We start from the raw sequence: 17,772 nt of genomic DNA on the forward strand, positions 1-17,772 counted from the left end.
GTTTCCCAGCTACAAAATTAGTCTGTCTGACATATACACTTGTATGTTGCGCCTCCTCGTGGTTGATCTCATATTCACGAAGTAGGTTTTGCACATAATTCATCGGTAATATAATTTAAATTAAGAGTATTTCGAGTGGGCTAACAAATCGTCCCTCTTTCATTTACGATTTAAAATATACTATTCTAGAAATAGAAAATCGAACAGAACTTCAGTGTGTTTGGCCGACAGGAATTGTTTGATAGGCCGATGTTAAACCCCGCCAAATTGTTTTAAATAGAGCGCCAATTTTGTAGCTAGTTATTCCTATTATAGAGGTGACAGCAGCGTCAGGACTACATAGCATTTGTTCGGCTTTGAAGAGGTGAGTAATTTCCACATAATTATAAATCTTCAGAACATATAAAATGATCGAATTTCTGAAATATCTTACTTCGTGTACTTAGCTTTGCCAGCAGCCTAAAGGTTTTTTCTTCCAACTCCATGAGTAATAGAATTATTTACCGCGAGTTCATGAGACCTCACTATCTATAGATATCTAAGATAGGTTACCTAGTTTAAGCAAAATAGCTCCTTAACATATTCGCTAGCTAGACAGAGTAGACTGCTTAATGTAGACAGATTCATCGTAAACAGAATGTTAATCTGGGTGTCGCATCAGCATCCAAGAGCCTATTCAATATTCATACGGCGAGGTTTTGTAAACGGTTTAATTTGGGGTTAGCCATCAAGAAATATTTATTTATTTATTTATTACGTGTATTTAGCTACATATTGTAAATACGCGTATATTGTAAATACGCGTAAAATAGCTGGCTACAAGTAAGTAGCGTTAACCTACACCACGTGAAATCAACATTTCGAGTTTAGACAGGCTGTCGAATTGTCGCGACTGTCCGCAAAAAACACGGAAGCGTCACGTGCTCCTTTACGACATGTACGATATTGAACTACTTGCATCGAACCGCCGAAAATGGCCGGAAGGCTGCCAGGAGGGAGAGTCCCGGAACCAAGTGCAGCGTCCGTGAGCGCTCGGCACGTTCCCCGGTGTAGCTAGAGGGCTAAACGGCTCAAACCGAGAAATAAACAGTTTCTCATCACTTGGCCAGTAGTTTCTTTTAATTTTAAAACGTAGAAGTATGTATTACACTAAATATCGCAAAGGTTATTCGCTTCTTTTACTTGAAGTCTCACATGACCTCCATGCGACAGACTGAATTTCATTGAAAAGTATTTTCTAATTATTAGTAATCAGTTTTTTATCTCGGCAAAGTGGTCGATTTCGGTCAGGTTACCTTCAGATAGCAGCAGTTAGCTGACTAGTTACTATTCCCAATCGCTAAACATACACAGCTAACTAACATTAGGTTTCAAATTGTACTAGAAAAGAAGGTTTTAAATAGAACCTGGCTTGCTGGCCAGCGTTAAGGTAGCTTTGTGCCAACTTGGTTAAACACAAGCCTGTATCCTCGAGGGTCCTGTACAGATGACGTCCAGCGTGGTAGGATGGACTGGCACGGTCTTTACACCGGTTTAGCTGTGCAATCGTTCATTTAGCTTGTATGCACATAAATACACTATTAATTGGACTCCACTGCCACTATCAGATTTTCTGATGGGCAGGGAGAATTTTCCAAAGTTTCCAATTAAAGGTCTGTGTGTAAATCTTATCAACATGTTCATTTTGTTTTATTTATTGCTTTTTGTCTTTAGACATAAGCACAAGATGAAAACCATATGTGCTTTACAAGACAGGTGAGTAGAAAGGCTAATATCTGTCCAAAAGTTTAACAAAGTGCAATAATTAGTTTATTAAGCTGAAAAGCTAGAATGATTTTAAACAGTCATATTCAGCTTTTTGGTTTCAAAATTCATTGCTGTCTTAAAAGCAGATTATACTGCAATTTCAGTGGTCTTGTAAGACTACAAGTCGATGCCACTAAAATCTTGGCAGAATTCTATGTCCGAGTGTACGATACCATGTGTTTGTTAAGTCAGTGTGCAATAAAGATTCTCTTATAATAGATATACAATTAAATCAAATGACTGTGCTCAGCATACATCATCAACAAGCGCGCGATGGCCAGTATTTGTAGTCCCGTGAGCTTCACTTCGTCCAGTGACGTACTCTCACTGGTGGCTACTAGACGAACCTTGTAGAAGCTTTCACACTCTGATTTTTATCAGCATTTTCTGACATTGTCAGAGCTCAAAATCATCCAGCTTTGGTCACAGAGGCACTGCCAGAGAGTACGTCGCATTGTCCAACAATCTTATCTCACCACCAAAGATATTCTTATGTGATGTGTGATTTTAACTATGACAGCAAATTCAGGCTGATGATACAGTGTGAACCCAACTTAAGTGTATTTTACAATACCAAATTTCTCTGACAGAGGCCTTGTGGGCATCATCGTTTTCCTTCTGGGCATGGGAACACTTCTGCCATGGAATTTCTTCATAACTGCCCTTGATGTAAGAAAACTCGGACACGTTCGCTCTCTTCACAACTTTTTATGTGGAAAAATCCTTGCCAAACTTATAATCCATCTGCTGTTTCTTGCAGTATTTTAATGAACGTCTAAATACGAAAGCAACAGGCAATGTCTCAGAAACGGTCCAGACACCTGATCCATACATGTTCGACAACATGTGCGTTCTGATTTCCCAGCTACCCTTGCTGCTGTTCACTTTTCTGAACTCTTTTCTTTACCAGCAGTGAGTATCTGTTGTTATTCTTGTTGTCAGTACTAGGTTGTAGGGATGGTGGGGATCCAGGGAGAATTGAAACATGGCTCTGTAATTGTGTCTTGGGCTGTACTTAACTACCTGTTCTGAAATCCCTTTATTTTGCTTTCTAGTATTGCAGAGAGGATAAGGATTGCGGGGAGCATGATATTTATTTTATTGCTCTTCATACTCACGGCTATTTTAGTGAACGTCAGAATTGAACAGGATGTTTTCTTCTCCATCACTATGACAACCATCTGGTTCATCAACAGTATGTCCATCCTTTTATGGCCTGATATAAATAAATAGTGCATTACTTCAAATTTGTTTACATTAAAATAGCATCGCTCAGGGTTATAATGCGATAACATTAATATTCTCTCTCTCTCTCTCTCTCTAGTGTTTGTGGCAGTGCTGCAGGGCAGTCTATTTGGTCTGGTTGGGAAGTTCCCACAGAAGTATAGCTCCTTGTTTATGAGTGGCCAGGCTGTGGCTGGCATCTTCGCAGCTGTTGCCATGTTGATCTCAAAGATCTGTGAGTGTCTGCGAAAAGGTCTACCTGCACGATGTGTGTTTACGTTCCCCACTAAATGGCTGAAGGTCGAGCCTCTCTGAAAGCTCTGCCCTTGGTTGTGTGTCTAGCGAAAACAGACAACAAGACTGCTGCTTTGGGTTACTTCACTACTCCCTGTGTTGCCACACTCCTCACTCTATGCTCTTACCTCCTGCTGCCTCACCTGGTAAGTGCCTTCTTCACTTGCATACGTCTTCATCAGAATTAACAACCGTGTTGCAGTGCATTAATATGTAATGCATAACAGTGCCAGTTATTTTAGTCCTTAATCATTAGGATGTGACATTAATATATGACAATACATTTACTGACTGAGCTATATTTATTTCAGAAACCTGCCCGTCTTTATTTTGAAGATGGAACAAGTAACAAAGAGGAAACAAGGCAAGAGGTTTTAGAACAACAGGGTAGGTTTCAGATAACACCTGTGGCCTGAGCTTTGATGAATTTATATGTTTGACTTACTTTTGGGGGGGGAAAGAAGACTAGAGTCAAGACTGAATGGAAATTTGCCTGTCACTCTTTTCTTGGTGTAGAGAGTGTGACCCTAATGAAGGTGAAGTTCAGTGACGCTAACTGTAATGGTGAGAGCCTGTTAAATGGACCTGATCCCCAAGTTTTCCAGACAATGAATGTAAATGGGAAGCTGGAAGAGATGTGTGAAGGGAAATCTACAGTGATGGCAGTCTTTAAAAAGGTACATGGATATTTTGTCATTGTAATATGTCATGAACAGTTTGAATAATTGCATCTCTTGGCTCTGCCCTGAAGTGTTGGGTGTGAGTCCCATTTGAAACCATGTTTTTGTAGTCTGGTCTCCAGGTATTATAGTTTGTGTGCCTAAAAAGAATTGTTTGTGCTCTGTCTCTTTGTCTGCCTGTATATCTATCTATCGTATCGATCGATCTATCAATCTATCTGTCTATATCCATCCATCCATCCATCCATCCATCCATCCATCCATCAATCTATATATCTATCACTCTGTCTATAGATTTGGTTGATGGCCTTGTGCGTGACATGTGTTTTCATGGTCACGTTGTCAGTTTTCCCAGTAGTCACTGTACTCGTGAAACCAGATCGCCTATTTACAGGGATATGGGGTGAGTCTCCAGCACTCGCTACAAAACATTCTCTTTAATTAAGATTACAGAGGACAACAATAAGCAGCATGCATTACATTGCTCTTTCTGTCTCTCGTAGATGACATTTTTACACCGCTTTGCTGTTTTTTGGTTTTCAGCGTGATGGACTGGATTGGCCGAAGTGTCACTTCAGTTTTTCAGTGGGTAAGGCTCCTGCCTAACAGACAGTTTTGCAATTTTAATTTTGCATTGTTAGCTTGTGTACAGTACAATTTTTAGTCAGCGCCCCTGGACAGCCAAGAAGTCTGAGACCTGGTGTTTGTTGTTCCAGCCCTCAAAGGACAGCTGTCTGTTCCCGATCTTTGTGGCGGCTCGAGTGATCTTCATCCCTGGGCTCATGATGTGCAACATTCCATCTGACATCAACAACCACCTCCCAGTGCTTTTCAAGCATGAATTTGCCTACATAGCTGTGATGTCATTGTTTGCTATCACAAATGGGTACTTTGGCTGTCTCTCCATGTCCTATGCACCACAGTAAGTACTAAGAGACCTCATAGGGTGAATAATTTAATTTTACCTTGAAGACTGTTAAAACAATTTAGCTACGTCTTATTATTGCTACGGATTGTGAAATGTGTTGTATTCGTGCATTTTGAATACAACACATTTCACAATCCGTAGCAATAATAAGATAGCTGCAGGTGTTCATAATGTCATTGGTTTTCTGTGCTCAATAGGTTGGTGAGGTGTAGAGATGCAGAGACAGCTGGGGCTCTGATGACCTTCTTCCTGACCTTGGGGCTCTCCCTTGGAGCTGCCCTCTCTTTTGGTCTGAAGAACCTCTTAACCTCTTACTAGTAGCTTTCCTGTTCAGTTATTACTCTTTTAGCACTTACTGGTAACTCTCCTGTTCTCATTACCAACCCAGTCTGAGTTGCCTGTCTGTTTTCTTTTTTTTTTAAAAAAACAAAAAAAACTTGCTATGCCTTAGCTTAACATCTAAAAAATGACTTTATACTGATTATAACACTTACACAAATACATTAGAGTACTTAAACATTGCATTTAAGGCCCTTACAATATAAAATAATTTTGTGATGCACTCACCACCCCAAAACCACTTTTATTAAAAACACCTTGTAAAATACATTACACCTAAAGCACATCTACAGTTCAAGACAGTTTGTGTCGGTTTGTTTCAACCATCCCTAAAGGTTTTTACCCAAAGTAATTACTGATTAGATAACTGTTGCATGGATATTTTTGGCTCTTAGACTCCAGCAGCACTGCTGTGTCTCATATACAAGTGCAACAATCACTGTCATGTCAATGTCTGTCATGAAGAGAGTTGTACACCACCCAAGTAATAGGTGGTCAGTAGTAGTCATGTGGCCACAAACTGACCAGTAATGAATGGGGAGTAGGTTGGCTGACCAGCTGGAGGAACAATTGGGTTATATACAATATGTAGGTGCACCTTTTAAAAAATGGCCAGTGAGTGGATGGAAGGTGGGTGTTTTTAGTGAAATGTGAGTGTGCATCACCACATCTTTTAATGTTTGGCAGAAAGCCATAGTAAGACAGCACTCCACTGACCTGTTTCAAAGAAAAGCAATATACTTTCAACTTTGTAAATTGATATATTTTTATTCTAAAGGGATTTTGATGTGTTTTATTGTTTTGTTTTTTTTTACTTTTATACATATTTTGAGTCTTGTTTGTTATTCATGATTCAGTGTTTTATCAATTTTCTATCAGTGTTGTTATCAATTTTTCTTCAGGGAATAAAGGCAAAAATATATCTGGTTTCCTTTTTTTTTTATTCTGACTTTGTGCATTGTAAATGTATATTGGGGTAAGAGATCAACTGTAAACATCAACCATATGTGTTTGAACTTTGTCACTGTTATATGAGGGCATAGTTATCCAAGTATAGAGACATTGCACAGCATCTCTCAATGATCATATCAGTTGTCTAAGTTAAAGATGTTAGTTGTAATACTGTTTGAACAAGTTTGTCCAAATGGAATCCTTTCAAATTTCAAGCAATACAAACTTGAGTCATGACATCAAACACCTTTATCTGGCTAACAAATCTTCACATCGACATTTTTCTTCAGTGATGACAGCTTTTTCGATTTAATGGGATTTTTTCATGTTGTGTAGCTTTCTTATGCATTTAAATGAAAGGGGGGAAAACATTAAAATGCAGATTTTCAAATCTAGTTATTAGGCATTTTTCTGTTTTGTTATGTGGATGTTTATTCACTCTTGTGGAACTGTTGCTGAGTGATCATGTCAGGTTTTCTCCCAGCTCAACCTCAAGGTTTCTTGCTAGGTTTGCTGTACACTGCAAAGGCGGTGGTCCATCTCCTCGAGCAGAGCCTGTCTCCAGCGCAGAGCCTCATCGAGCTCTGCCTGTTCCAGTATCACAGAGAACTGCCCTGCCATGTTATGCAGAAAGCTTGTCTGTTCAGGTCAAATAAGTATGAGCAAACTTGGGTAAAGACTTGACAGAACCATGCAACATGTTTGGTAAAAGTTTTGGAATTATGTCACTAATGGCTGTTGTAGGACATTTAGTGGGCTGGCATTGCACCTGCTGGTAATGTAACAGTAGTGGTCGGTTCTTGATCCGCTCCATGATCTTACGTAGCTCGGTTTTATATTCTGCATTTCGCACCTGCATTGCTCTCCTAATGAACAAAGCACATGGTAATAGCATTATAACATCAAACAATTTTCTGAAAGGCTTTACAGTAAAAATGTAAGCTACCATGCCATTGAATTCTGAACATGCTAAAAATCACGTTACAGCACATGAAATGACCGATGCACCGTATAGTTAAGTTACAATTCAATCATAAAACCTGAAATGTTGATTTTTCTCCATCGTTGGCTGAGTCTGCCTTTCCTTAGCAGAAATCCATCTGGTCACCTCTTTCTGGAGTCTTAGCCTGGCATCAGACCTTTGTTTCTCAGCCTCCAGTGTTTTTTCTCTTTGTTTATTTAATTTACTTGTAAATAAACCAACAAGACAAATAGATGTTCCCCTTTAACTACTAACAGTTGTGTATCAGACAAATAATGACTAGTTGTGATGTTAACATGTTTTCAGTAGCCATACCTGATGGTCGCCGCTCGCAACAGTGCTGTCTTGGTGAGGCTTTGGGATCTTGCCATTGGCCTGTGTACATCCCACTTAATATTTTGCCTTCCTCTGTCCTTGAGTTCTTGAGCTGGGACCTCTGAAGTCCTACACTGTGGGCTGTTGTCTTTCTGGAAACTAAATGGCTGTGGCACAGTAGGTTGCTTTTTCTGTCTGACCTTTTTGAGGCAGTTTTCCAATATGTGATGCATCTTACCAAAATCAGGCAGTGTTTTGTTTATTCTGGGTTTAAATGTCAGCTTCTCCTCTGCTCTCACTTCATTGGGCTGCATGGTGGCAGGCCAGGACCTGTGGACCATGCCTTTGGGAGTCTCCTTGGGAATGGTTTTTGGAAGTTCTTTTTCTCCAGTTGCATTCACTCCCTTCTTGCCCCTTCCACTGCTACATTGCTCATCTCTCTTTCCAAAACCAAAGGGCTTTTGCATGGTCAACAAAAGCTCTCTCCTTTTCTCATGAAGGATCTTTCTGTGCTTCTCATATTCCTTTACAGCTTTGTCATCGAGTGGGAGGCCAGTGTTCAAGGGGATGGGGTTGGTCTGACATGGAGGAGGCTGTATAGGTTTTCCCGTCTCCTTTTTTGAAACCTTAAGCTCCCACTGCATAAGCCCTCTTTCTTCCTGCGAGGTCATGTGGAATGGGAACTCCATCTTTTTTACAGGACATCCCACCAAGTCGTTGGCAGATGCTGCCAACTTAGGGCTGCACTGGTGTACACTGAAGCCCTCCCACATCCAGGCAAAGGAACGTTGCTTCATATTCTCACAAGGTCTGTTGTGGTCTGCCTCTTGTGAGTCATTTGAAGGCTCCAATAGTAAGGATTCATTTTGTCCTGGGCATTTGTTTTCTATTTGTTCCTCACTTTATAATGGTTGTCAGACCAAGATGTGATGTAAAGTAATTAATTAATAAACGTGAGCTACAAAAAGGAACTAGTATGATTTTATTCAGCAAACCAAATACAAAAGTGGCACACTTACAATATTGAGGGAAGAGGTTCAGCTGTGTTGCTGCACACTAATTGTACAGTGATGGATTTCATTGGTCTATAGACTGGCTAGAAAATACATCAGACAGTACTGTCTGTCAGCACAGATCAACAGTTCTATTGATAACAGCTTAAACGGCCTATTGTACAAAAGACAAAGAGGCTTGAACATTTGCAGGTAATCCTGCAACTTCTCCATAAACAGGCTGTGTGAATCTTTATTTTGATGTTCTTGTCCAAAGTATATGCTTGTCATATACTTATCATTCACTCCTGGCAAGAGAAGTGAATCTTGTTTTGTAATTTATCAGTGAACAGAATTGAGGTGATCTTACCTTATAACTGCTCCAGTTCTCAAAACGTTGTATCTTTAAGCTTATCAATTCTGATGCATTATTTTGCTTCAATGGTGCATAGAAAAGGTCAGACATTTCATCTATGGTTTGGGTCACAGTCATTATATACAGTACATTTTATAACCCCACTCGAATTATTTGGATGCATGTAACCTAACCCATTTTTTAATTTTGTTGTAGTTGTAAGGAATGTTGCTTCTTTCACTTGATGGAATGGATATGTCACAAAAGAACAATTATATTCAGTTAAGTACACATCAGATTCTGTTGCCATGCTAACATCAATAGACTGGATATGGCAGTGGCTGCTGAACTAAGGATTTTATAAAAACAAAAACACAGACCTGAGTCATGAATCTGCAACAAAATGAAAATGTGCCAATTTATCATTTTCCAAAAATATTTTTATTTATTTTTCTCCAAAAACAGAAGTGACTTTGGCAAAACACACCAGACTTTGCAGGCATTTTCCAGCAACTCTGTCTAACTTCTCATGCCAGTACATATCACTTTGATGTCAGTTTATGACCCGATAAATAGCCTAATACTGTACCTTAAGGCATTGCAGCCAAGCCATCCAACACATCTGACAGTATTCCTGGAGTTTAACATGTTAGCGTTCTCTGTAAGAAACATGGGTTTATAGACACTGGTTTGTGCACATGTGTGCGCGGTTTCTCTACAAATCACTTTCTCCATACAGAGCACTGGAGAAGGAGGTGTAGTCCAAGGCACCTGGAGGAGCATCACTTCCCACATAGCGGGTCATGCGGCTGATGCAGTACTCAGCCTGCTCTGGGGGCAACTCCCTCTTTAGCTCCTCCACTGTGATGTATGTCTGAAAAACAGAGATGGAACATTGTCATGTGCAGTCATGTAAACTTTCACTTTTAAAAACAAGGTGCAGTAAGAGGCATACCAAATGTTTCTGGGCATGCTAAAACTACCTTCGCATTACCGTTTGAATCATTTAAATTCTATTAGGATGTGTGAATGTGCTTTTGACTGTAAAATGCATACTCATAGTCAGCCAGCTCACCTTATCAGATGCCAAGATCTTGAAGGATGCCATGACCTGTTCAGCGGTGTCTGTTTCAGCTGTCTCTCTGGTCATGAAGTCAATGAAGGCCTGGAAGGTGACCACTCCTGTGTTGTTGGGATCCACCAGGGTCATAATGCGTGCAAATTCAACTTCACCCTGAGTAGCAGAATTTGTAATAACAAAAGGAAGAGCTGGTTCATAATATGAATACTATACAAACAAACATACTATACTATGCAATGTTGTGTTGTTATGGCACAAAACGTTGTTTAATATCTTGTATCACAGTCACCAAATCATAGCCCATAGAGATGAGACAAGCACGGAAGTCATCTGGGTCCATCATGCCATTTCTCTTCTGCAAATCAGAGAGATCAGAGACTTTTCACATCATTTTGCATCATTAAAATGCAAAGAATCACCCTATAATTCCCTGATCTTTACAGCCACTGTCTACTCATTTTGATTATTTTCTAACCATTATCTACAGCTTTAGTGAGTAATTTACAAGGAACTGGCAGACAAAGGGTGATGCTGGTCTTTTCTGTGGAGAGATTTTTTACATTTATTTTATCTGACCTTTTCTTCTGTTGGAATGGAGAGGAGCGATACTAACTTTCACATACATGAGGTACTGAAATGTTTACGGCACAGACACCGCCTTCAGGTATCCCACATATATATCACAGGTTCCGCTGATGCACCACTTGAAGTGTTACTTCCGGCTAGAGGAATGTGTGACTTTTTAGGAGATAAAAGTCTACTTTTAACCACAGCTAAACCAGCTGGCATTTTGGATACAATTTTTCTGTCAATATATATATTTCTATTTTCTTGCTCTTGTTCAGTCAGAAAGCTTAAATGTACGATTAAACCTCACTCATATTTCCCGCTGTGTCAGTCACCCCGCCACTAACGTCTGTCAATCATCATGCAATCTGACACCTTTACAGTTTTGCGCAGGCAGCAGCTCTTCGAGCAGGTTTTATGGCATTTAAGCACTATTAAATTGTATTAAAACCAATGTATTTCTTGAACTTAATATTGGACAATGTATATTCCAATGCATATCTTTGCTATTTTAAAACTATTTTTACAATTTTTTTTAACCATGTGAAACCAAGTTGGCAGGGGCTCTAAAAATCTAAATTACAAAACTCTATTGAATAAACTAACACGGGACCTGGTTCATATCTCACCCTGTCAAAGTGGTTGAAGGAGGCCCTGAACTCATTGAGCTGTTCCTGGCTGATGCCTTTGGCATCGCGGGTCAGGATCTGGTTCTCCACCTCATTGATGGTGCGGGCGATGGTGGTAAGTAACTGCTCCCAGCCCACACGGACATGCTGCATCATGCAACAGAAATTAACCAATAAGGATCTTGCATGAAAATCATGCCCAGAATAGGACAGTGGAGCAGAGACTGAGAGAAAGCAGCGCAAACAATTTTATAATTCAGTAAAAGTAGACATACCTCCATGGTGTAGTTGGTGTGCTTGTTGTCAAAAATAAGTCCCTCTTGACTAAGTTGATGGTCTCCTTCCAGTTTGTCAATGTTGGATTTGTAGTTAATGATATTTTGTTCATATTGCTTTAGATTGTTCATCTGTTCCTCCAGTGAGCCAGCAATGTCAATAGACACGTGGCTGATCTCCTGGAGACACATTTGGGAGACACATTTGTGTGTGTGAAGTACGACATTGAATTATTGCAGCATCATTAGTCTGAGACTGGTCTGAAGTACCTCCATCTTGGTCTGAATCCAGGGTCCAATGATGTTGGCCTGGGCAGCAAACTGGCGTCGCAGCCTCTCATTGGCCTGCTGCCTGGCCACCTCCTCCTGCAAAATCTGATCACGCATTGGGCCCAGCTGTTTCACCTGACATGGGAAAAAAGGATATGAAGCAATAGGCTCAGACAGAAAGACGAGGAAATAACATTTACATTAACTCTGTCTCATTAAAATTCAAATGTCATCTCTTAGTATGTAACAGAGCTCTAATGCAGTTGGAAAGAAGCTGTCAGACTCACAGCCTCCCACTTGTTGATAATGTCCTGTGGGGTGATGACAGTGTAGGGGTTCTCGCCCAACACTTTGATCCCATAAGTCTGAGCAATCTTCAGGATCTCATTTTGGATACCCATGATGGCCACTCGCTCCTTATCCGCCTCAGGCAGAGTGGCCTTGAACTGGTCGTGAGCTGTGATCAAACTCTGTGGCAGTGAAAGGAACAAATGGGCAGGGAGAAAGAGAGGAATGCAACGGAGGCAAGGTACAAGTAAATGAAGAGGGGGTGTTTGTGAGAACACTGCCTTTAAACTCTCACAGGACAAACAGGAACTTGAGTGTCATTGACAGTGAAGAAGCAAAAGTTTAATTCACACCTGAATTTCCTCAATGCTGTGTACAATGAACATGTCCTTCAGGTCCTCCATGGCTCCATCCATCCAGTTGTTGAATGGCGCTGCCCTCTTGGCGAACTCCAGGTACAACTGGTCAATAGTCTCACACAGCTTCTCCACACGCTGAAGCAAGGCATGGTATTAAGGACACAACACTAAAACTGATTTGTAATCACAAAATGCAGTTTATGAAATCGCATACAAGTCTTATGCTAGTTCCGGCAGGTGTCTAATAATATCTGCACAAATCTGTACCTCCAGAGAATCTCTCCTCTTCTGGGTCAGAGTGCCCAGATTGTCCCACTGGTCACAAATACCCTGGCAACGGGCATTAATAGTAGCTGCATCATGATAGTCTAACTCACTGCAAAACAAACATGATAATTATTGTTTTTCTGTCTTCCCTCCTATCTATAAGACATAATGCCATGAATCTCCTGGAAAGAGCTTGATGTGGTAGAACAGAATTTCATTCTTACTTGAGCTCCTGTGCAATAGCAGCAATCTGTTCCACTCTGTCCTGGTGAGCAGCAAGGTCACTCTCGAAGGCCTCGTGCTTCCTCATCAGGGCACGGATCTCTATTAGTGAGGCTGACTCATAGTCCTTGAGAGAAAGCAGCTCCTGCTTACCTGCATGGTATGCACATTAAAAAAGGATGTGAACCAATGTAAAAATCACTTTTAAGCTAGTGGACCAAAGTCCAGACAAATTCAAATACAAACTTTCTGGTTTTGCTTTTGGGCTTTATAATACTGATATACTGCTATAATTCTGATATTCACAGTTTCTGCTTGGTACCTGTGGTCCACGCCTCATGCAGGGAGCACTTCTGCTTGAACTTCTCAGCCAAGTGGTCAAGTCTCTCCAGGCGGCGGATTTCTGTCAGCAACCACTCCTCATAGCCCTTCTCCACCTGCTCCAGACCCTTCCAGGCATTAGCAATGTCCTGTAGCATAAGGTAGAGTTGCACTGTAGCAGGACAGTTTTTTCCAGGGGCAATCAATCTATACCTGCATGTAACTTGAATGAGCCTGAAAACGTCAGTCGGCTGAAAGAGGTTATATCTAGAATAGAATATTAATGGATGATAATTTTTAGTTTTTCAATCTTCATAACTTTCCATATAGTTTTAATTTTATAACTATTTCTGCAATTGTTTTTATTTTATTTATAATACCATTTTCATGACTGTTTTATCATTAAAAACTGTTTAGCATTGTTGTCTTTAGATTTCCCATCATGTTTTGGGTATTTCAGGAAAATATGCATCCCATATACTATCTTCATTAGGGGATTCTTATTGTCAAGTAATTGCCGTGATGTAACACAAGTGCTGAAACAACAAGGTGCTCATACCGAAACCATCTTGCCCTCAGAGGGCATGAAGGCAGGCCTGTTGCTAAGCCTCAGCTTGGTCTGCAGGGTGTTGAAGTTGATCTCCAGCTGGCACTTCTCCTGGACCTTGGGAGGCTTGTGCACACGGCGGTAGTCCCTGAAGTCCTCCAGCTTCTGCTGCATGGCTTGCATAGTCTGCTCTGCCACACGGTTCTCCAACCAAGGGATGGTCCTTCGGATCCACTCAAGCAGCTGTGAACCATTTCATGTGATTACATAATTTGAGGGCAAATAGTCTGCTAACAGACATCCAATAAGAGTGGAAAAAGAAAATTTACCTCACTGGCCAGTTTCTCATACTCTTCCATCAGCCTCTCATTCTCTTGGTTCACAGCCAGCACTTTGCAGATCCTGTTAGCTGCAGTCTCAGCCTACAGAAGAGCACAGGAATGGCTACAGTGGGAAACTGAATTCAGCATGAAAGGTTCTTTCTCTTTAATAGAAGTTAATACCTATAATATTCTCCATACCTGCTCTGCACCAGCGAAAGCATGGTAAAAGCAAGACACATAGGTCATAATAGCTTTCTCATCAGGTTTTGGTGTGTTCACGATATCTGAGAATGAACAAGATGGTGCAATAATTTATAATCAATGGATTAGTCATTTCATAAGCACATAATACATAAGACCTGAATTAATTCCAAATTACAAAGCAGGTTCCATTTAAGGCTGTTCCATAGATACGTACCTTCTGCATCAAGCATTTTGGGGATATCAAGGAATTTCTCTGCTACTTCAAATGCAGTGTTGAGGTTGCCAACAGGGTCATCCTAGAAAAGCAAGGAATGCCAGATGATTTAAAACCATACAGAAGCATGGGAATTTTAGAAACACATAAAAACAATGCAATTTTTTTAAACAGGGTCAACCAACAAATAAATATAAAATGGCTTAGATGATTTGGAAACAGTATGAAACCTACATTACAAGCAACACACACACACACACAAAAATCCAGCATTCTTAGAAAATGCCAAATTTATTTCTATGTAGGCTGATGTATTGAAAAGGAGTCATTGTTGTGTTCTTATTAGATAGAGAGATGAGTAGGACTACACACAGAGTATTCAAGCATGAGGGAGAGAGAGAGCGGAGAGCACCTTGCGCAGTTTGGAGTAGTCAATAAGATCAGGTCTGTGTCTGTGGATGAGGGCACACAGAGCCAAGCCATCCTTCCAGCTGAGACACAGACGATGAGAAGATGAGATAGAGAGTGGAAAAGATGAAGAGCATAATGAGAGAAAAGGGCACAGAAGGCAGGAGTGATGAATAAAAGATGATCAAGAGATTAGGATAATGGATGAAGCCTGTCATTCTAGCAAGTTTAGAAATGCAGATGAGGTGGATGTTGGTGTGAAATTAAAAACAAACACCATAAACACATAAACTTGCTAGCGTCAGCATAAACTAGGATGGTTACGAGCCATGCTTTACTCTTCACCTGAGAAGAGAAGCAGAGCTCACCTGATGTGGAAGTTCTGCACGTTCACATTCCTATATGGGGCAGTTTTCCTTTGGCACCACAGCAGCAAGCCTTCCTTAGCAGAGGTCTCTGAGAGAAGGGCATCAGTAAATGCTACTACCACCTGATTCATAAAGATCATTATGTCCTGGTTTTGATAAGGTTTTGATTGGAGAGCTGAAAGTCCCATCACCTTCTATAGAGATGTCCTGTATAGCGAAACGCAGGATGATGGTCCAGATCATGCCAAGGGTCATTTTCACATTACCATCCACAATCTCTGCGAGGTGACAGAGAAGAGTAGAAGCATCAGAACAGAAAGACAATAACTTGAGAGCATCAAGAAAAGGAATAAGGAGGAAAAAAGGAGAGAAGAAGAAAAGCTTACCCTCAGCACCAATAGACACCAGCTTGACTCCCTTGCTGGAAATGAAGTCCAGAGCCTTGTTCACATTGGCAATCTTATGGAAGCGCATTTTCCCTTTGTCTGGCTTTGGAAGTCTCTCACCTGTAATGAAAAGCAAAAGGAATAAGAGGCATTTCTCACAAGAGAAGATCTTACAATTAAGGAACGTACCAGTGAATGAGGATAATACAACCAAGGACACTAAGATATTAAGATATTAATCTCTCCATAATATATATATATATATATATATATATATATATATATATATATATATATATATATATATATATATATATATATGTTTCCTGCTTTGAGATATAAAGGCATTACACAAATAGTCTATGTTGATATGGAGAATGCATACCACTATAACAATAACAATAGCATATACATTAGACATTAAACTCTCCAAAGTACTTCAGATGTATGATTCACAATTTTTTGTTCTTTTTGTTGTTGTTGCTTTTTGTTTGTTTGTTTGGGTTTGGTTTTTTTTTGGCAAAGTGATAAAAGACTTGCCATATGCCTACAAATTATTTCATAATATTCATATTAGTGGTTTAAGTTATCATAAAACTGGCCTAAGATGCTTCCTACCCGAGATGACTTCCAGCAACAGCATAAGTTTGAGTCCATTCCTGAAGTCCTCCTCGATGTTCTCAATCTGTGTCCCAGCCTTGCGCAGATGAGAGTTGCACCAGGCGGTGAATGTCTGAGATTGGTAGAATAAACCAGTGAACACCATAAATCCATGGATCAACATCTAAGAGATCTTTTAATGTTGTCAAATTTTCCTTCAATAAAAATTATTCCTTAAAAGGCTTAACATTGAAGTAAGATTATCTTTATAAAATGAGGGATTATGCAGTTATAAAACATCTGCACATACAGATGGAAACCACTTTCAGAGAAGTTTAAAGAAGTTTATTTCATTTTCACCCCTTTTCAAGGTTGGGAGGTTGGATGCAGTACTTCTGGAGTAACCTGACATTAAGTGTTTGGGTATTTAGCTCAAGAGCCCACTGGTAGTATTCAGTGAAGCTGGATCTGAAACCTTCTGGAACTTGGTTAGTATCTCTGGTGCCTGTATTATGACTGAATCCAGAACCCTGTGATTTCAAAGTATTCTGGGAGCAGATTCCTCAGCCACTAGAAATCCTTAAACATATCTAAAGGTTGTTTTACAGTGTAGTTTATATATAGGTAAATGGATACATGGGATCCAGATACACAGAATGGCCTAAAGCCTGCAATGATAAACAGCTCCCAGACCAGATTGAGCACCTATGTGGAGCCAGGGAAGAAGACCTAGAATGTTTGCCCAAGAGGTGACTAAAGAATGCTCAGGCCCGATGTAATTTGATGTAAGCCTGGAAGCGGAGAGCCTCGTGCAGCAGGTGTCTACCCCTCAAATTACCCCCTCCTGCCACAGATGACCAAATTAAGCCCATACCCTATGGGAGGCCATAGATGCAGGAGAAGCAGATGATATATATGGTGACTAGGAGACACCAGCAGACAGCTGAGAGCACAGCATTCCTGGAATAGATGCATGCCGCACTGAGGCAACTCCGGATAGCTGGGTCTTTAAAAATTGGCTGTCTGTTTTAAATAATTGTTTAAATATGCCGATGACATCTCAGCATATGGATTATTTCAGTGGCAATGAACAATCAATGATTTCATGGGCCAATCCAATATAACTATTAAATGAAAGAGTACTGTAAAATAATGCATGTCACTGAACAAAAGCCATGGTTATGGTCTACCTTTAGAGGCAATTTTACTGCATAACTTAGAAGAAGAAACAGGTTTAGTAAGAAACAATGACAGCCTTTTAACTAAATAGACATGTTGACTGGATTTGTTTTTAAATATTAAAGATTAAATAAATTGTGATAGCTTTAGCTTTATAAATGGTAATAGCTTTAGCATTTTCTCTTAATACATAAGGTGATTCACAGTTTAATTGCATCAAATGCATGTGCCCTTGCCATTGTTAAAAAGACGTTCTAAAAGTCAGAAGATTGCATATTTACATTTTAGTTGTCCCTGCCATATGACTCTTATTAATGGCTATATATAGAGACATTGGGAGAAATTGTATGAATAGTGGTAAACTCGTAGACTCAATCATGATATAGCAAGGATGCTGC

General features: G+C 40.1%; 3 protein-coding genes across 6 annotated transcripts; 1 reads left to right on the forward strand and 2 right to left on the reverse strand.

Annotated features, from left to right (window-relative positions):
* Positions 1 to 145: 145 nt before the first annotated feature.
* On the forward strand, positions 146 to 6,188 carry LOC145643360 (equilibrative nucleoside transporter 2-like). Of its 4 annotated transcripts, none has more exons than XM_081719159.1 (13): positions 146 to 364; positions 1,714 to 1,755; positions 2,397 to 2,475; positions 2,567 to 2,718; positions 2,862 to 3,001; positions 3,131 to 3,265; positions 3,373 to 3,470; positions 3,636 to 3,711; positions 3,841 to 4,001; positions 4,299 to 4,407; positions 4,508 to 4,593; positions 4,721 to 4,926; positions 5,130 to 6,188. In XM_081719159.1, the coding sequence occupies exons 2-13, from the start codon at positions 1,727 to 1,729 to the stop codon at positions 5,248 to 5,250; spliced, it is 1,392 nt and encodes a 463-aa protein (XP_081575285.1). In that variant the 5' UTR covers positions 146 to 364; positions 1,714 to 1,726; the 3' UTR covers positions 5,251 to 6,188. The 4 variants fall into 4 exon arrangements, with proteins under 4 accessions (XP_081575285.1, XP_081575287.1, XP_081575286.1 ...); XM_081719161.1 differs by lacking the exon at positions 146 to 364 and adding an exon at positions 384 to 1,560; XM_081719160.1 differs by lacking the exon at positions 146 to 364 and adding an exon at positions 384 to 1,501.
* Positions 6,189 to 6,374: 186 nt separating this feature from the next.
* LOC145658971 (protein FAM161B-like) lies at positions 6,375 to 9,139 on the reverse strand. The gene is made up of 6 exons (XM_081719162.1): positions 8,882 to 9,139; positions 8,539 to 8,615; positions 7,520 to 8,419; positions 7,263 to 7,409; positions 6,992 to 7,088; positions 6,375 to 6,861 (listed from the first exon to the last, which is right to left on the reverse strand). Exons 1-6 carry the CDS (start codon positions 9,002 to 9,004, stop codon positions 6,727 to 6,729), a joined length of 1,479 nt encoding a protein of 492 aa, XP_081575288.1. The 5' UTR covers positions 9,005 to 9,139; the 3' UTR covers positions 6,375 to 6,726.
* Positions 9,140 to 9,284: 145 nt separating this feature from the next.
* On the reverse strand, positions 9,285 to 16,376 carry LOC145658970 (alpha-actinin-3). Its single transcript, XM_081719157.1, has 20 exons — positions 16,214 to 16,376; positions 15,596 to 15,715; positions 15,401 to 15,487; positions 15,210 to 15,297; positions 14,846 to 14,924; positions 14,434 to 14,515; positions 14,214 to 14,299; positions 14,022 to 14,114; positions 13,705 to 13,935; positions 13,147 to 13,294; positions 12,827 to 12,977; positions 12,603 to 12,711; positions 12,330 to 12,470; positions 11,976 to 12,158; positions 11,689 to 11,823; positions 11,419 to 11,598; positions 11,144 to 11,290; positions 10,237 to 10,302; positions 9,942 to 10,100; positions 9,285 to 9,740 (listed from the first exon to the last, which is right to left on the reverse strand). The coding sequence occupies exons 1-20, from the start codon at positions 16,359 to 16,361 to the stop codon at positions 9,582 to 9,584; spliced, it is 2,592 nt and encodes an 863-aa protein (XP_081575283.1). The 5' UTR covers positions 16,362 to 16,376; the 3' UTR covers positions 9,285 to 9,581.
* Positions 16,377 to 17,772: the final 1,396 nt, after the last annotated feature.

The sequence above is a fragment of the Electrophorus electricus genome, chromosome 8 (genome assembly GCF_041902795.1).
Source record: "Electrophorus electricus isolate QZ-2024a chromosome 8, ASM4190279v1, whole genome shotgun sequence".
NCBI lineage: Eukaryota > Metazoa > Chordata > Actinopteri > Gymnotiformes > Gymnotidae > Electrophorus > Electrophorus electricus.